The sequence below is a fragment of the Eumetopias jubatus genome, unplaced genomic scaffold (genome assembly GCF_037043125.1).
Source record: "Eumetopias jubatus isolate StellerSeaLion01/CBP00866 unplaced genomic scaffold, mEumJub1_p1.0 scaffold_6, whole genome shotgun sequence".
NCBI lineage: Eukaryota > Metazoa > Chordata > Mammalia > Carnivora > Otariidae > Eumetopias > Eumetopias jubatus.
In genome coordinates, this window is record NW_028274812.1 from 97,508,017 (window position 1) to 97,526,763 (window position 18,747).

At 41.5% G+C, this 18,747-nt stretch overlaps 1 protein-coding gene across 1 annotated transcript in view; it reads right to left on the bottom strand.

Moving 5' to 3' along the window:
- The window catches only part of LRRC1 (leucine rich repeat containing 1), a 125,929-nt gene that overhangs the window by 16,479 nt on the left and 90,703 nt on the right, over positions 1 to 18,747 (bottom strand). The window contains exons 5-10 of the mRNA XM_028097827.2: positions 13,424 to 13,480; positions 13,074 to 13,137; positions 12,615 to 12,689; positions 9,960 to 10,104; positions 7,702 to 7,820; positions 6,100 to 6,183 (exon numbers count right to left, since the gene is read on the bottom strand). Coding sequence (XP_027953628.2) covers positions 6,100 to 6,183; positions 7,702 to 7,820; positions 9,960 to 10,104; positions 12,615 to 12,689; positions 13,074 to 13,137; positions 13,424 to 13,480 — 544 coding nt within the window. The remainder of the gene's footprint in view (positions 1 to 6,099; positions 6,184 to 7,701; positions 7,821 to 9,959; positions 10,105 to 12,614; positions 12,690 to 13,073; positions 13,138 to 13,423; positions 13,481 to 18,747) is intronic.

Sequence of the window (18,747 nt, forward strand, 5' to 3'; positions counted from 1 at the left end):
GGAGGGACAGTTTACAGCATCCTTAGTGTTCATCAGGATAAAAATGCCTGTATCACTTAGAAATTCTGGGAAGCAGAGTCACTGTTTAAATAACTTGTTACCATCTATGTAGGAAGCTGGTATTTTTAAACTTCCTTAAACCACATAATAGCACCTTCCCAGAATACAAGGGACTGGACTTGGAGAACTACAGAATGTAGCTGAGAATCTTTGTTTTGCTGGTTTGTGTCTCTTAATTCCAGGCGATACATTCCTTCACTATTTGTACCTCATTTAACCCATCTTGAGGAGATGGGACCTGCAGGTCATTGAGCAAACCCTGAGTCGGGTCAGCTGCGCTAAGTATTAATTGCCTGCAGGTGACATTACTCAAGAAGAGAATCACTGTCAGTGATCCAAAGAGAAAGCCTATATATATTAGTCATCCTTGTCTACCTATATTCCACTTTCTGAACACCTGCCCCAAGTGTGAAGAAACTTTCATTTTTCCTTCACTATCTGCCTTTTAATATTCTATATGTAACAGAATGGAACCCACATTTCACTGGCAGAAAGGAAAACGTACAATAAGTGAAATCTGGTCAAGATACAATTTGAGCTGTAATAATATGGTGAGTAATTTTAGAAACCAAAGACTGTTTTTTGCCTTTCCCATCATCATCTGTGGCATATTATTCGAATGTTCCTATTTCATAAATATTTTGGAAATCATGTGGCTTTGGGACTTCCTGAATTGTTGGGCCCCTGACATCGAAATATCCACTAACAGCTATGGCATTCTTCATTTCTAATTATAAAAAAGTTATGTTGACTGAAAAATAAAAACCATATATACACACACATAAAGGCACAAGGAAAAAACTCAGACCAACCCTACCCCAAAGGGATAATTGGTATTAACATTCTGAAGTACAATCTTCCAGTATTATTGCCACGCGCTTGTGACGATATATATACACACACACTTTGATGAAATTAGGACCAACACTATGATCTTCAGCACTTCTGTTTACACATGACACCAGGAACATCCTCCCACATCATTAGGTTTCTAAAAGGACTTTTATTGACCACATAACTATTTCGTTCTACAGACGTCTCGCAGATCACACATCTCCCACATTAGATGCTGATAGTTGGTTCTACCATGTGTTTCCTGTGTCATCTTGGGCAAGTTACTTCAGCTGAGTCTGGGTTTCCAGGACTCTTGGATGTTGATAACGACTTACCCACACCTCACAGGACTGTTGTGAAGATTAGACACGAATATGCAGGAAAGCGCAGTACCTGGCGGTGCGTGTGAGCTGCCCCTGTATGTGTACCTGTTAGCTGCCCCTACATATACATGAGAAATATTCTTGTGCATGGTTTTCATGTGTACCACACTATGTTCCTAGGACAAAGCCCTAGAAGTGGCACTGCAGAATCAAAGGGTATGAACACTTTCAAAGGATCCTTCAATATGTGTTCCCTTCCAGAAGACATAATAATTTATACTTCCATATTATCTATGCATTTTCCTGTGCCCTCGCCAACATCTGGTATCATTTTTTTTTTTAAATCTTGACAATTTGAAAGGTCAAAAAGCTTCTATTAACATTTCTGTGAATACTGATGGGACTAAAATTTTTTCACATCGATAGCCATTTCTATTTTTTTTTCTCTAAATCACTTATTGTTTATTGTGGTGGGTTCTTTGCTTTAATTTTTGTCCACTTTTCTCTAGTGGGAACATCTTTTTCTCAATGATCGGGAAGGATTTCGAATAGAATGAGGAGAGACCTCTTCATCTGTAATGTTGTAAGACCCTGGCCCCCAGGCTGTCTTTACCTTCTTGAAGACCAGAAATCTAATTTTCACATAGACAAATTCTACCAACTTGTTGTTTTTTTAGGACTTGTTTCCTCTTTCAAGTTTGGGAATGCCTTCTCCATTCTGAAATCCAATGGCCAACCATATTTTATTCTAGTATTTTTAGGTTTTATCTTATCTCTTTTATCAATAATTCATTTTAGAATATGATGGAAGCTTACACTAAATTGTAATAAGACAGAAAGCTATCCATAAAACGAATTCTCTATCATCACAGACACTTTTGAAAATTACAATATTTATGGGTAATTAACATTTACAGAGTGCCAGATTTAAAACAAAAACAAGCTTTGATAAATGATCTGCAAATCCTATCTTTTGATTGGGTAAGTGTGATGGAGTCAAGATCACTTTCACTTTGACTTAATGGAGACAAAAGACTGGACTCTAAACTTGGACACATGCTCAATTTCTTCCAGCCAGAAACTCTTTAGATGGTGCAGGTTGTTCAAAGGTAAGATTTGTCCGGGGAATATTATGAAGTTGCTGGCTCTCTTTCATCATACTCACAATCACACATAAACCAACTCCCTGTCTATCCATGCATCACAGAATGCAGTCTCTTCTTAATTCTTCCCTCCACCAAAAACGTTAAGTTTTTTAGGGAGCCTTCTTTCCCCCAGAAGCATACACACTTACATGACAGGATGAGAAATAAAAGATACAAATAAGTTGCTTGAAAAATCAGAAGCATGCCACATGTAGCAAATAAAGCAAATCTAGCCTTTCCATTGGAGAGAGAATTATGCTGACAAACCGGAATTTAGTGAAGACAGATGAGCTGCCACGTTATGCCTTTCGGAATTTCTGAATAACTTAAAATGTAATTCACAGAAAAGCATTCTTTTGAGAGAGAACAATCTGAACAAATCTGACAAACACGTAACAAAATAAGGTTCCAGGCCATGCGGTCATTTAAAAAAACAAACAAACTGAGTTTAGAGGAAAATGTCCAATATTTTACAATGAGGAACACACAAAGCAGTCAGCTGATTTGAAATCTTCATGCATTTCAGAAGCAAAATGGAAGTTAGAGATGCAACTGTGGTCTGAACAATACTTACAAGATAACAACTTTACCCGACTTTTCTAAATTTCCAAGCAGCTAACAATTAAGAAAACAAGAGACATTCATTGATTTGCAAATGTTTGCTACAAATAACACCACAAAACACAAACAGAATCTATTATTGTGACCCACACAGTACATTTTCCCCTCACTTGGGAAAAAAACCAAAAACAAATAAATGCTGCCAGAGACTAAGGAGCTGTGCTCTAAAATATGATATACAATAGTATCAAATTAAAGAAAGCCAAAAAATAGGAAGAACTACATGGCACACCAGACCCAATCGCAATCAATACAATTATGGATTTTGGGCATATATACTGAATCAGTCAGCGTTTCAGTTTAGATGTGTCATGCGCGCAACTTAACTGTTCAAGAGAAAGTAGTAGAGTTTTGCAAGTGCAGAATCCAACAAGGAAAGTATAGGATGTGATCAAATGGTATCAAGCTTGGAGGCAGAGCAAGTGCACACACACATAGTCCCCTGGGCCCAGCCCCACTGCCCCGATTCCACACCCACCCACCCACCCACACACACGCATGCACACACACGTGCGGTCACAGGGCCTGCCACACTCAGTGCACAGAGACTCATGGCACGGCAGTGCGGCGCAGACCACCACAACACACTTGGAGGTCAGGAGGCCTGGGGTGGTCTGGCTGCTCAGCCCCGATAGTCAACGGCAAGCACTCAGCTGCCATTTCTCTGGGGTCACCACACGGTAACCCGCAGTGGAATCAGGGACATGGGCTCAGGGCGTTTCCCTACCCTGGGAGGTGAGTGTGAGTGAGTAGCCGTGAAGGTGTGCTAGAAGAGAGCCAGTTCCTAAAAACCTCAGCACGTTCTCTGCTTTCTCTCACCGCTGCAGGAAAGGGCACAGACTCTATCATCAAGCTCTACCTGCCAGAAAACCAATCACAATTTCATAGAGAGTGGAGAACACGTGACAGCTAGCTAGAATGCTTCAAAGCTAGAACTATTTTCACACCACATTCACTTTCCACGTCGTGCAACACTGTTCTAATAAATTTGCACAGACACACAGCACGTGGTGGGCATATCCCTCTGGACCCTGAGTACAAGTTTCATTCTCTTAAAATGTAAAGAGGACAGATGCTAACATGATGGCAGTAATTTTACACAAATAAAATGTTAAAGTTGTGCCTAGGATGTATTCCTTTGCAAGAGAATCAGAAGAGGGGGATGGGGAAGACAGGCTAGGTGGGGAAACGTACTGGGGATGGACATTCAACTCCCAAGTGCTCCCTTCAGCACTAACCTTGAAAATGTTCCTGAAATGTATTAATTTTCGAACATGTCCAAACTAAAGACAGTTTGACCTCTCTTTACCAACTGAAGGTCCTGTCTTACCTCAGGGCCACATGTGAAAAGGCTGGACTGAATCTGTATGACCCGAGCGGCCATGCTTTCCTTGGCCTGTGGAAGAACAGTGAGTGGGCTGTGGGGACACATCTCTGAAGCCCGTTCTACTGACTGCTAGCTTGATGAGGCCTGCTAAGGAAGGCTTTCCACTGGCCTCAGCTTCCTCATCTGGAAAATGAAAAACTCTCCCTTATGACCTCAAAAGCCATTGTGAGGATTCAGGGAGTTAGCAAACACAACAGCACCGAGTACAGTAAGTGGCATCTAGAAAGAAAGAAATCTTCCCTACTTCCCTGTGCACATGTCTACGTGTCCAGTCCGCTACTCATTCAACAAGAGTAAAATCAATATTCAGAATATCAGCTCTGTGTTTTGGTTTATCACCGTGAGACCGGAACTAACATGTTCTAATTATCAGAACCTCTTACTTGTGTCCCAGTTTAGCAGAGGTTTACTGAAGTCTTTCTGTAGGGAACAGTTTTCTTTAAGTGCCAGTGCTCAGAGTAAGGATGGGTCAGAATATGGCCACATTTATGACAAATACCCTCTATGCATCCCTTCAGGAATGTTAGCTGTCTTGCCCAGGCAGAAGACTGGGACCCAGAGGGTAGAGCACCAAGATGAGGAAAGAGAAAGAGAAACCAAGCAAAGCTCAGACACCCAGAGAAGGGCCATAGGAAAATAAGAACACACAAGTTCTGGCTGGTGGGATGGTAGTTTTAAAATTATCCCAAGAGAAATAAAAAATAATAATAATAAATTAATTAATTAAATAAAATTATCCCAAGAGAGATGTAAGAAAGGGTAAAAACAGAGATAGGAAGGACACTGCGCCTGGCCAGGGATCATCTCACACAATATGACACCTTTTCATGTGAGGCCTAACAAAGGGGACGGGGCTCACCAACATTTGATGGGGGGGGAAGAAAGGCGGCTAAACTGAGTTTCAGGCTAACAGTTAACAAAAAAATCAACTACCCATCTCCCAGTTCCTCTAGTTCCAAATAGAAGGTAAGCTTTCTTGTTAAACATCACACATGCATCCTTGTTAAATCTGCTCTGAATCCCCTTGTTTTCAGCCGATTCCCTTGCCAGAACTGAAGTGCCTCTATGACTGCACAACTACTTCCCACAATGCATGGTGATGGTCTCTTCTCCTGGTTGGATCATTCACACACACACACACACACACACACACACACACACACACACACACACACACACACACACACAATTCCTAAGAATCTGGCTACAGCTGCCCATTCACCTCCCTCTATGTGAATGCCTTTGTGAAGAGTTCATTCACTCTCTCCCAGACATGAACACTGCCGGGTATCGGTCTCTGCCCACTAAAAGGGTTGCATCAAGGTCCACTTTTATAATTCCAAAGGCTTAGGAAGCAGTTTAATTTCACATTTAACTCCGTTAGACCCAACGTTATCCATTTCCTCTGCTAAACTCCCAAATTACCTATTTCTGTCAATGGTTCTCTGTATGTCGGGCCAGAAATGTCAAACTCTCTCTTTCTCCCACTTAAAATCCTATCAATTCGCCTTTCTCAACAATGCTCATAGTCATCTGGACCCACCTACTCTCTTTAATGTTACTGATGATCATTCTTTGATATAACTCCTCCACCCATTTCTATGCTCACAAATGAGAGTACATAACATTTAAAAAGCACTGCAGTAAGTCTTTTAAAACATGTGACATTTTTGATCCCTTGTGTGCTATTATTTCTTTATAATTATTACTGTTTTTTTAAAGCACATACCTCTTTTGGTAAAGACACTAATTTATTTCTGTCTGCATTCAAGTTGCTCAACTTCTTAAGTTTTCCAATGCTCTTAGGTAAGGTCTGTTAAAACAACATTTTAATTATTAATTTAATACATTTTTTTAACATGACTCACAGTAAAACAGATCTTTTCAAGGACTTAAAGAATATCATCTCATCCAGCAAGAGACATAATAGTTCTTTCTGAATATCGGATAGGTCACAGCTCATTTGGAAGATGCAGAATTATGTATTTTGCATTTTTGTTAAAACCAGAGTATGTTTCAATGAAATGAAGTCAAAGGCACAGACCTGGAAACAGAGAAACACCTAGTAAAGGAGTAATGCTCTTCAACCTAAGGAAGAATTTTCACCTCAAGATTCATCCCTTCATTGCCTGCACCTTGGAGAACACACTGGGATATATAGCTTGGATGACCCGGAAGCCAGAGGGCTGGGGAGACCAGAATCCTGAGCAGGAGTACAGTGAGGCTGGGGGAAGGGCAGGCGGCATGGGGACAGGAGCAAGGTGAGCAGGGCTGGGAGGTGGGGTGTGCAGAGCACTCTAGGAACCAGGTGGGGCCCTGGTGGAGGGGAGAGCTTCAACGCTCCGCTGGAAGCCAGCGGCGAATGTTATGTTTACAGCTGTTATGATAACTATCTGTAAGCCTAAAACCATAAACTAGCATCAGAAGATTGGGGCACTTCCACTACACCCGCCAGAGGAGGCTGCCCAAGCTTTCTGAGGAGAGATGGGGCTGCGCTCCTGCTCCAGCTCTGTGTCCTACCCACTCGTGCTGTCTTTCTGCTCTCTCCACCTCAAGAGCACTGCTTACTGTTTTTATAAAGAAAGGAGAAAAGAGAAGAGGATAAAGGAGCAGGGAGAGTAAGGTAGGAAATACAGTGACAAAGAAAGGTGGGAAAGTACGGTGAAGCAAACACAGCTGCTAGAAGACAACGGAGAGAGGAGAGGATGGAGTGATCGGTGAGAGCCTGACGAAAGCAGAGAGCAGCCGGAAGGGAGCAGCAGCAGAGATCCGCTGTCGTCCTGCTAATTACCCACCCCCCACCCCCGGTGGCTGACGCCAAAGCTTCGGCCTTGGAAGGATGGGGAAGCCCGGGCCAAGTGTGGGACACCTGCAGCTACCGACACCCCCGATCTCTAGGGTGGGGTAAGATCTCAGTTCCACGCTCAGCCCCACAAAGAGCACTCATCCCCCCAGTCCCGCCAAGGCTTTTCGCAGCCAAACACCATTTTCTCCCCTTCTCTCTCTCTCTTGCCATTTGCTCAAAGAACCCTGAGAGAAGGTTTTCTCCGGCGGTCTTCGGACACCGTGGCAGAGGCATCAGCACATCCCCATCCCTCACTGGAGACCTCTGTCAGCGGAGCCTAACTACCACTCTCTTCACTTAAGCAGGTTAAAAGCCAATCATCTTTATGTCCTGCATTTGCTTCAAAGTCCATGTTTTTAGATGTAACATAAGAAGATTTCCATACAGTCCACCCCAATTATGAGTAAGTAGACTCTACCCTAGTAAGTCTTTATGATACAGAAACCACACTATACATATCCATTTGAATGTGCAGCCCACACTCACCAGGAGCCGGTTTTCTGTAAGAACTAATTCAGTGAGGCTTTCACAGTCCCCAACTGCTTCAGGCAACTGTGTGAGTCTGTTCTGATCCACCTTCAAGATTGACAGTTTCTTTAGTTTTCCTGTAAAAGCATTATTTCAACTCATTACAACAAGACAGTTACAACTGTCTTCCTAATCATCACTTGGTATCTCTTATCTGTTCTTTTTTTGTCTTAGTTATTTTTTTTTCCTCACTTGGCTTTTCACATTATGAAACCACATCTTTCTCATTTAGATCACTAAAGGTGGAGAGTTAATTTTATCAGAACATCAAAAACAGTCAGCAATTAGAAACAAATCATTTTAAAAGTCACTACATAAAAAAATCGTATCAAAGCCAGAAACTTTACAGAAAAACAAACCGCTAGCTCTTGACGGATCTTTGAGAACAGGAAATGTTTCGTGTACAAAGGAGAGAGACTTTCATCTTACTCCAAGAATCATCCTCACTAAAAACAAAAAATACAGTGTGGTTTATTCTATCACCTAGGAGTGAAATTGGCTTAGTGAAGGCTTCTGTAATGAAGTGGTTCTAGGTATGCAGAATAAAATGGAAACCTCTGAAACGCCACATGAAGAATTGAGGTCAGGAAGAGTGGATTTTCTGGTGGTGCCCACAGGCCATGGAAAAGAGGAATGGGGTGACCACAGCTTCCTCAATATCCCCACTGAGTGAAGGAAATCCTCAATCTTTTGGATTCTCATGTTCAACTATAATCCAAGGAATGAACCTACAGAGCAGATATCCTTCATTATCTACTGAGAGAGGCTGGCATGGGGACACTGTCCCCAGGAAAATCAGAAAATGGCCTCTCTCTTAAAGGAGACGTAAAGCTGGAGAAAGGAAAACGTTGAAAAAATTAACTTGCCTTGCGTGTTGTCACAGAGCAGGGCAGGAGAACTAACAGATTCGTAAGCTCTTTATTTAGCATAGTCAATAAGCTACTAACACTGTCTCCAGAGGGTTTCCACCTGTCCACACCGGCAGGAGAGGCACTGGCCTTCTCCACAGGGCACACTGAATTGAATCAACAGATCTCCCTCCAACTGAGGAGTCTCCTTAACAGTATTACTGGCAAGTGGTCTTGCTGCCTCTCCTTGAACACTTCAAGTCACAGGGCACTCATCCCTTCACTAACCAGCCCAGACTAACTGGTAACCAGTATTTCATTTATAACCTTTTCTTGCAGCTGTCTGAACTAGAAGATGCGGTAACAAATGGACTTCTCTTCTACAGGACGGCCTCTCAAATGCTTGAAGTCAGCCATCTCATGCCTCCTACTTCCTATGCCCAGCAACCAAACGTCCCCAGGTCCTACAACTGTTTTATTATCATTCTCACCGACCTTCTCTACCTGGAGTCAAAATCCCTACCAATTTTCCAACCACTCTGAACCAAAAGGCAACATCTGTGTTCCTGACCCATTGCAACGATCAGCTACTGCTTTCATCCTGACCAAATACTAGAAAGGAAGTGGTCCTCTGTCATACAGCTTTTCCAACTACTGAAAATCTTTTACAAACTTTGATATTTTGAATAAGAGTTAAACAAAGGTCAAAGACAGCAATCCTATGTTAACCACGTGGTTAAACAGTTTCTTACAACCTCTAAGTGGCTTTGCTATGGTGGAGCTCCTGGTCCATGTCTGTTTATACCTTCCCTGTGTTTATTTTCTCACACGGGACTGAATGCCTTTATGGTAAAGGAAATGTCTGGACTAATTTATTTTTAAAGGAAATGGCATAGAATGGTTAAAGGAAAAGATTATTCTCAATGTACTAGAAAAGGCTCAACTCAAACACACCATTCTCCCCAGGTCATGTGATACGGTCAGAGTCACTTTCTCATAAACTATTTAGGATGCACACTTAGAAATTTCTTAGAGACTGCTCCCATGTCTGAAACATATCTATTATTCGGACTAATCTCTACTGAAATCGCTGAGACAAGATGCAGAAGAGACAGAGGAGTCAACACTTAGAAGTAATCATACCTACAACTGCTACCAAACCAGGATGACAGAAATACTTGCCTATCGAGAGACTTCAATTGCATTAGATGTTCTCCGCATTCCTTCTTTAAGAACAAATTAATGACATGGAGACTAAAGAAGCCACATCCCCAGCAACTGAGAGTGGTGACCAAAGGATCAGAGTGAGCTCCAACTGCCTGAGACAACAGCCGGCATCTTTAGTAGGCAGTTACTTTCCATACTTACCTATGCCATCCGGAATCATTTCTATTAAGTTCTGGGAAATGACTAAATCCGTTAATGAAGTCAGGCCACTGATTTCTTCAGGAAGTCTTTCCAACCTGTTTTCAGAGACATCTAAGCACAGCAGGTTCTTCAGATTTCCTATTTCCTACATCAGTGACACAGAAAAAGAGGCTCATGCTTAAACCTGCCACAGTACAGAGGAATTTCTTACAGTGATTTTTCACAGTCAAATCCCAAAGTCATCCCAAGGATGTTTCTTTAGCGTTTATCTATATGAGAAGGCTGGAGTAAATTTCCAGACCCCTTTCCAATGCAAACGGGAAGCTGTAAAAATCACAGACACGGAGCTGGGAGGGATGCCAAGCCCTCCAACTTCAGGCAGGCAAGGAATCATTCTCACTTAACAGATGAAGAGACTGGCACCAAGAGAGAACAAATGACTCTATGGTTACAGGTTACATAATTAAAAAAAAAAAAAAAGGAGTCTAGAATCCAGTTCAAGTTTGGAATCAATCACTTCAATAGCAGCTTATACTTCAGAGTGACCCTGAGATTTTCTCTGTTAAGAAACCATCTACTTTATATCTCCCATTACCGGTAGTACTTGTCACAACAAACATCAGTGCAACTATACCCCAGCAACACTGGGGCATCCACATCCACTGATGCCTTTAACCTCAAAAGAAGAGAAAAGCATCCTGCTTTCAAAGGAAACAGACTATCCCAGGAGCAGGGAAAGTACCTCAATGAGTCTAATATTCTGCTCAAGAGATATCCTGCCTTCCGTTCACAAAATGCAGTTTCTCTCTTATGCTTGCCTCCCCTTTGCCATTCCACTGCCCCTGTATTAAATTCCTCTGGTCATTATCTTCCACCCAGGCCGTTAGCTCTGACCCTCATACTCCCTGGCCAAGTCTGTGCTACAAACTCTTGTTTCTGTATTTTCCTCCTGGAAACATAGCTGGCTGTAGGTATGCAATCAGACCACCCTTCTACTAAAAACATTAAAATGTCACGTGGCTCCTTGATATCTACATAAGTACAAATCCTTCAATCTATACTTACTTTGGTCTGATCTATTCTTTCCAGCTTCTCTCTTACCTAATACGCACCCTATGGACACGCCCCTGTAATTCCTGTCTGTAGGAAACCAGACTGCCTTTCTACTAATTTCAGGCCTGATCCTTGAAGGTGTTCTTTTTCATTAATTCGTTTTAACAATGCTTTTGTATCCTTTTCTTTCTGTCATCCATGACGACAGGGAAGTAATTCTGATTATTTGGACTATCTGATGAGTTGAGTCCTGGTTTAACAGAAGTTTATAAAGAGGGACGAATGAGATGTTTAAATAACCATTTACAACAAGATCACTGGAATCATAATTTTTTTGTGTTCAGGATGTGGCATTTTGTATTTGTACACAATCATTTATGTACATCTGTACACACACACACACACACACACACACACACACACACACACACATTCTTTCCCCATCATGCCCCAGAACTGGTGTATTACTTTCCTGATAATCTCGTAGTATTTTCATTCCCCATCTGGTGACTCCCAAAGTAACCTGAATTCTCCCAACCAGGATTTCTCATAATTTCCTAGAGAAATCTAGATACTAATCAAACCTCCACCCATATCAGTTGCTAGTCTGTCTCCTTTCCCCAAATGCAGCCAAGACCTTAGAAAGAGACTGCAGTTAGTTCCTCCCTTCCTTTAGTTGTGAGTGAGGTCCTCATACTTCCAATGCTGTAACTACAGCCATAACACGTTACTGAGTACTTTCTCCTAGAGTCAGACCTCCTGCATTAACACGGCATTCCTCACCTAAAGTACATAGCACCATCACACCTGCTCCAACCAGCTGAGCATCTGATCTGCTTTAAACCTAGATCATCATGAAATATACCTGGACTTTAAAGACTGGCTGTGAGATATAGCAAAGAATAAAATTCAGTAACAGCTGGACAAAACCTAAGTAATGGGAAAATGCTTGTTTTTTATTGTTGGATTAGTTGGCTTCTGTTTCTCTCTCACCTAAGTAGAAGGCAAGCCTGCTTACTAGGGCTCCATAAGATGATTATGTATATAGAAGTCTATGCAGACTCCATTTCATTTGGAACACGGTTCTCACATTTGGTAATAGTCGGAAAAACCTGAACACCTTGACAAAACAGCTAAACCACAAGCAGTATTTGCAAAAAATTTGAAATAAAAGCTTTTAACATTTCTTTGACAGCAACTATTACAGAACAGAATGTGGTTACAATCTTCCCAAAGCACGTGGCACATCACAAAGAGTGGTATAAATGGATACCATCTAAGAATCAGGGGTCCTGGCAATTTACAGATTTGCTGGGCTTGAAGTAAGCCACGTGGGGAGCATGGATGAAATAAAATACAGACCTCACAAACTAAAGGATATATTTGCTATCTTTAGAAATGGTGGGTTGAGGCTTTCAGTTTTTCTGTGGCAATGTAGCATGATGAATGCTTAATATATTTTATCAAATGTGCTTTTTCAACCAATGTTTTTGGTTTTCAAGATCCCCGTTATAGAAAATTTCACGCAGAAGCAGGCAATACATGAGTGGTGTCTGTGGGTGTTTTATAATTTGGGGGAAACAATGTGAAATCACCACCTACCTGAGGTAATTCTGACAGCTGATTTCCATCCAACCAGAGATCCTTTAGATGTAAGAGAGCTCCAATTGATTCTGGCTAAAACAAACAAACAAAAATAATGTTATGGTAACAAAGATCCAATGTTTAGTCTTCCACTAAGAAAGAATCCCAATTCAACAGTTAATAAATGGGTACTATAGAGGATGTTTGTTGGGACTTCTCCAATGCAAGTCCCCCATCCTAAAAGCACTCCCAAAGCTCTCCAAGAATGCCGGTGGTTTCCATTTCTGCCCATCATCTCGAGTCCTGACCCTCCCCACCCCTACATCGTAATTCCTAACCTGTGTGAACTGAAACACACTCTCTAATGTTGCCAAGCTGTATCTGTGAGAATACATCCCTAAAGATCACCACTAAAGTATGTTTTGATCACACCTAAGGGCAAAATTAAATCTAAATCTCTCCTCAATACAAACTTACCAAATTATATATCTCATTGTTTCCTAAATCAAGTTCTTCTAGTCTTCGCAGCTGGGTAAGAGAGCTATAAAAAAAAAAAAAGGAGAAGGAATGCTTAGAGAGTACTTAGAAATGCTGAGCAATACGGTATTCCTCACTCGGACTCATTTCCAAAACTAAGACTCATTTGGACTGCACGGCTGTACATATTACCAAGGAAAAACTATTAATGGAAGGCTGGCATCTCCTAAACTTTCCAAAAGACACAGAATCTCTTTTTGACAAAGTACTGTAGTACCTTTTTTTTTTTTTTAATACTTGAAGAAATTCATGTAGTACAAAATCCCCTCTTATTTTGCCCAGAGACTCACTCGGGAAGATACGTAAGAAGATTCTCTCTCAGTTCCAGGGAAGCCAGGTTATAAAGACTAGAAATGAACAAAAGAAAAAACAATATAAGGAAAATTCCTGAGATCCTTCTTCCCATCCCCCCCTCTTCATACATACACTCCACAAATAGCAATTCTTAATAAAAACCTCATACGTCACTTCCTCCCAGGAGAAAAATATCTATAACCACTGTCCCTACCCTCATTAAAAACAACATACTCTCTACCTCCCAAGTTTTAATATTAAAATTAAAGGAGAAGCATCATCAACGTAAGGCGCCCTCATTTAAATACTTGTTACATTTAACATGTGAACATAACTCAGTAGTCATCAAAGACGACCACTGCCGGGACCAAGATAGAAGCCAAATATGTGCTTCCAGACTTCAGAATGTCAAATATGTGCCATTACCATAAAAAACAGTAATGCCTTTAATCTCACAAAGGTCAGAGTTCTTCTTCCAAACATCAGTGAGAGACCATCCCTGTTTGAAAGTAGTGGGCATCTCAGTCCAGAGGGCCCATGTGCTCTACTTAATATCACAAATTCAGGGCGCCTGGGTGGCTCAGTCAGTTAAGCGTCTGCCTTCAGCTCAGGTCATCATCCCGGGATCCTGGGGTGGAGCCCTGCATTGGGAATCCCTGCTCAGCGGGGAGTCTGCTTCTCCCTCTGCCCCTCCCGCCTCCTCTCATGTGCTAGCTCGCTCTCGCAAAAATAAAAATAAATAAATAGAATCTTGGGGCGCCTGGGTGGCTCAGTCATTAAGTGTCTGCCTTCGGCTCAGGTCATGATCCCAGGGTCCTGGGATCGAGCCTCGAGTCAGGCTCCCTGCTCAGCAGGAAGCCTGCTTCTCCCTCTCCCACTCCCCCTGCTTGTGTTCCCTCTCTCACTGTGTCTCTGTCAAATAAATAAACTAATTAGTTAATTAAAAAAAATCTTAAAAAAAAAAAAGATCACAAATTCACAGAGTACCTGGAAGCAACGGTATGGAAATGACGGCCATTTAAATGCATCAAGGACAGAGTAGTAACACACCTCACATGGTGCCCGGAACACAAGACTGATTCAGTATATGGGAACTGTAATAAAGCTGCTTTTATTCCTATGAAAGGCCACAACGGCGCTCTTTTCTGCAGATTCTCCTGCCTCTCGGGTGTAATCCATGCCTATCGGGAGCATGGTGAGAGGAGACAGATGTTTTCCCCGGACACTGATTATCTGGGTCGAATTTTTGCAGGCAGTGGTGGCTCTGCCTCACCAGACACCTCACATGCCCAGGGGACGTCAGCACCAGCTCACATTACTGATTCAGAAGGCAACAGATTCATCTATTACTCCACCAGGCACTGTACTAAGCTCTGCACCAATTGAAAACTCAAGCTTTTGCTCATCTCGCCATAGTAATGTCCAGATTTGGAGGACTTTTATTGTGTGAACACACAGAACACAAGGAGTCAAACATTATCCCAACACTCTAATCTGCCTTAATCCTCCATTCTCCTTCCAAAATGAAAGCCAGAATCATGGGTACTAACAAAGCTGGTTTCATAACATCAGAAAACGTAAATTTGATTTGCACAAACAATAGATACACATATGTGAAGCCTGTTTGCTTGAAAATGTATCTTAACTCGATGCTGAAATGCACAAAATCTGTATGTCCTCCAATTTTAGAAAACTCAGTACTTCACAAAGTGGAAGCAAGAAAAACTCTTCAAAATATATTTTAAAAAAATCAAAATCCGTGCTAGTAATTATGAATTTAATGCTGACATTCTTAAGAAAAAAGTGTAGGCCAATGGGAAGTTGCAGCAATGTAGCTCTACTGGGCCATGTGTTCACACGGAAGACAGAAGAACTGGAAGGAGAGGGAGGGGAGAAGGAACCACCCAGTATCTATTTCCAAAAGCAACCTGTAGATGAGGGTGATAGGTAACTTTTGTGAAGCCTCTGTAAAAGCAAAACACTGAACAACAAAGGGCTTTGTTTTCAGTTTTCATGTAACCCCTGGCCAGTTTTATTGAGGAGGTGGTAATCGTTTGGCTATTTTCACATTTATATTTTAACAATCACTGATGAAATTGTCATTTTATCTAGTCAACATCCATTGCTTTCACACCAGTTTTGATACATGAAAGGCATACACTAATAAAAGGAGGAAAAAGTCCTTCCTTGTTTCACAAACTTTATTGGTAGGCATCACCAAACGCGCTCTTTAAAAGCAGTTTTCCTGGGATGCCTGGGTGGCTCAGTTGGTTGGGTGTCTGCCTTTGGCTCAGGTCATGATCCCAGGGTCCTGGGATCGAGCCCTGAATTGGGCTCCCTGCTCAGTGGGGAGCCTGCTTCTCCCTCTGCCTGCTGCTGCCCCTGCTTGTGTTCTCTGACAAATAAATAAAGTCTTTTAAAAATAAAATTTAAAAAAAGCAGTTTTCCACAGGCCTTGATGCTGAGCATTGTCCTGAGGCCTCCCGCCTGACCCGGACCATCTGCCCGCCATCTCTGGCAGGAGGCGCACACACAGCATCTCTTGATTATTAACAACCTAGCTGGGTGATGACAGGCCGGTGACACAATTAGGAACACGGCGCTTTGTGTGAATTCCATTAGAAAATGGCAAAAGCACAATTCAAGTCTGGTGGGAAGCCAAAACTCCCACCCTCACCCTACACCGCCGTGAGGCATCTCAGGGGCCCTCCATTCTCTGGACTCTCTTTATAATTTCAGTTTTAAAAGCACCTATCATATACGGGGCAAATATGTCAGTCTTACCTTCTTAACCACACCCAGAACACTAGGATTTTTAGTGTTTTATGTCATTTTAAAAATAGGGCACACATTTTTAAATTATCTTTACATTTTCTCTTGAGGATAAAAGGCACAAGCCATGGTTACTAAAAGCAAATAATGCTTGAGCAAAAATACTGCAAAAATGCCAGCAGACTTCCAGACGTACAGAACTTGATAACGTCCCGTTACAGAAAACGCACGGTTCCCACCACTACCACGTTGACACCCAAGTAGAACATCCTGTTAAGCAAAAAGGTTCTGATTCCAAAACTTCTTAGTTTCCACTGGTTTTGGCCAGTGGGGGAAATGGGAATGTATATGGGTGTTATAAAAAAAATACCCGATTTTTGTAACTTTCCAAAATTCAAAAATTAATTTAAAACAAAGGATATAAAATAAGAGCTTTTCTGAGGTAATGCTTCCCCATAACTTCAGACTACAGTGAGCTGCGGGCACCGGCCAACTTTTAGAAAGATAAAAGTTGCAGAGTCCCGGGGCAAGTACAGAATCCTACCAGCGCACTCCAAAAGATGGTTCTCCAAACTGTTCTAGTAACAGCTGACATAAAATGAGATCTGCCTAAATGCAGATTTAGACCAGAGAAAGTAATACAAAACTGAATGAATAAATGAACAAATGAATGATCTCCCTTCTTAGCCTTTCAGAATAGAGCATGCATCTTCAACCCAGATGTCAGGATAGTGCCTTTCCCATCAAGGAAACCTATTCAATTCAGCACAAACATCTCTGCCTCCCTTACAGCACCTAATAAAAAACATGCTCTGGCAAGTGCTGGGGTGGGGGAGTCAGACTCAGTTCTGTCCGCTTCTGAGACCAGGCTCTTAATCCCTAGGCCAAGAGAAACAAGGAGACTCAAACTCCACATGCCTTTATCAGCCACTTCAGTTAAAACGTGATAGTATGGAGACCAAATAAAGCATCAGATGTTTCTAATACTTCTACAAATGTGAAAAAATGAGACACTTGAGACTCAATATGAGAATTACTGGTCTCTAACACTTCGACCACTAATAATGATACCAGCAGCTTACTATATGATAGAGATCATTGTAAGCCTTCGACAAGAACCAACTTTGTGGATGAGAAAACTAAAGCAGCCAAGTATTCAATAGTAAGGTTTCCTTCTACCTTCCTCCTTCATCTACCCAGTTTCCCACCACTGAGACCCTTCTCACCGAAAATCACCCTTTTGTTACTTATATATTCATCCAGAGCTTTCTTTTATGCAAAGACAAGCAAGTATCCTCCCCATCTTCGCATGTAAGTTATCCCACACACATCTAGGACTTTGCTCGCACAGATTTCTTTTTTTAATATATTTTTTTATTTATTTGTCAGAGAGAGAGAGAGAGAGAGAGAGAGCTGTGTACACAAGCAGGGGGAGTGGCAGGCAGGCAGAGGGAGAAGCTTAGCAGGGAGCCGGATGCAGGACTCGATCCCAGGATCCTGGGATCATGACCTGAGCCAAAGGCAGAGTCTTAACTTGACTGAGCCACCCAGGAATCCCTGCTCACACAGATTTTTGTCTCATTTCTTATTTGTAAATATTGGTACTCTTTTTTTAAATAATTGCACAGTATATTACTTCTATAAACACCTTAATTTTTTTTAACGATTTCCTCATTTCATTAACAGGTATTTTACTCTTCAATTTTAAAATCTGGCAAATTAAATTTCTGTGCAATACTGTTGGAGTGACTTCATCCCTTTCCTACAAAAAACACGATTTTCTATTCTCCCTGTAACACCTTCCCACCATTTCTACCACCAAATGGGGTAAACCAAAACAATAACCACAAACAACTTAATAAGCTCTTACAGAAAAAGAGTATGTTGAAGCATTTCTTCTCACACTAATGCTTAATGTTTTACAGAGTTCATGATAGTAGGGACAAAAGTTATGATGTTAAGTCAGAATGTAAGCCATCTGTATTTTTAGGATTCTATTTCAGGGACTGGAAGAGTGGTTACTTTAAAGAATTTACATCTGTTCTCCACTATACTTTAAAAATCCCCTTTTAATCCACTTGGATTTTTTTTTTTCCATTTTGGTGGCCAAAATCATTAAGAAAGTAAAAAATAAACAGAGGTAGAACAAGCAGACAAATGGCAGTATACTATAAAAACATTAAAATATACAATCTATAAACATTCATGGCAATATTACTTGACTGGAGAAAACATTATTAGGGACAGGGAGAGTTTGCTTATATATTCATAAAATTTCTGCTTTTTAGTATTTTTATTTTTTTAAAGATTTTATTTATTTAGCTGACAGAGAGACACAGCCAGAGAGGGAACACAAGCAGGGGGAGTAGGAGAGGGAGAAGCAGACTCCCCGTGGAACAGGAAGCCCGATGAGGGGCTCAATCCCAGGACCCTGGAATCATGACCTGAGCTGAAGGCAGACGCTTAACGACTGAGCCACCGAGGTGCCCCAAATTTCTGCTTTTTTAATACCAAATTAGTATTTAAGAAATCTCTGGTAAAAAATTTC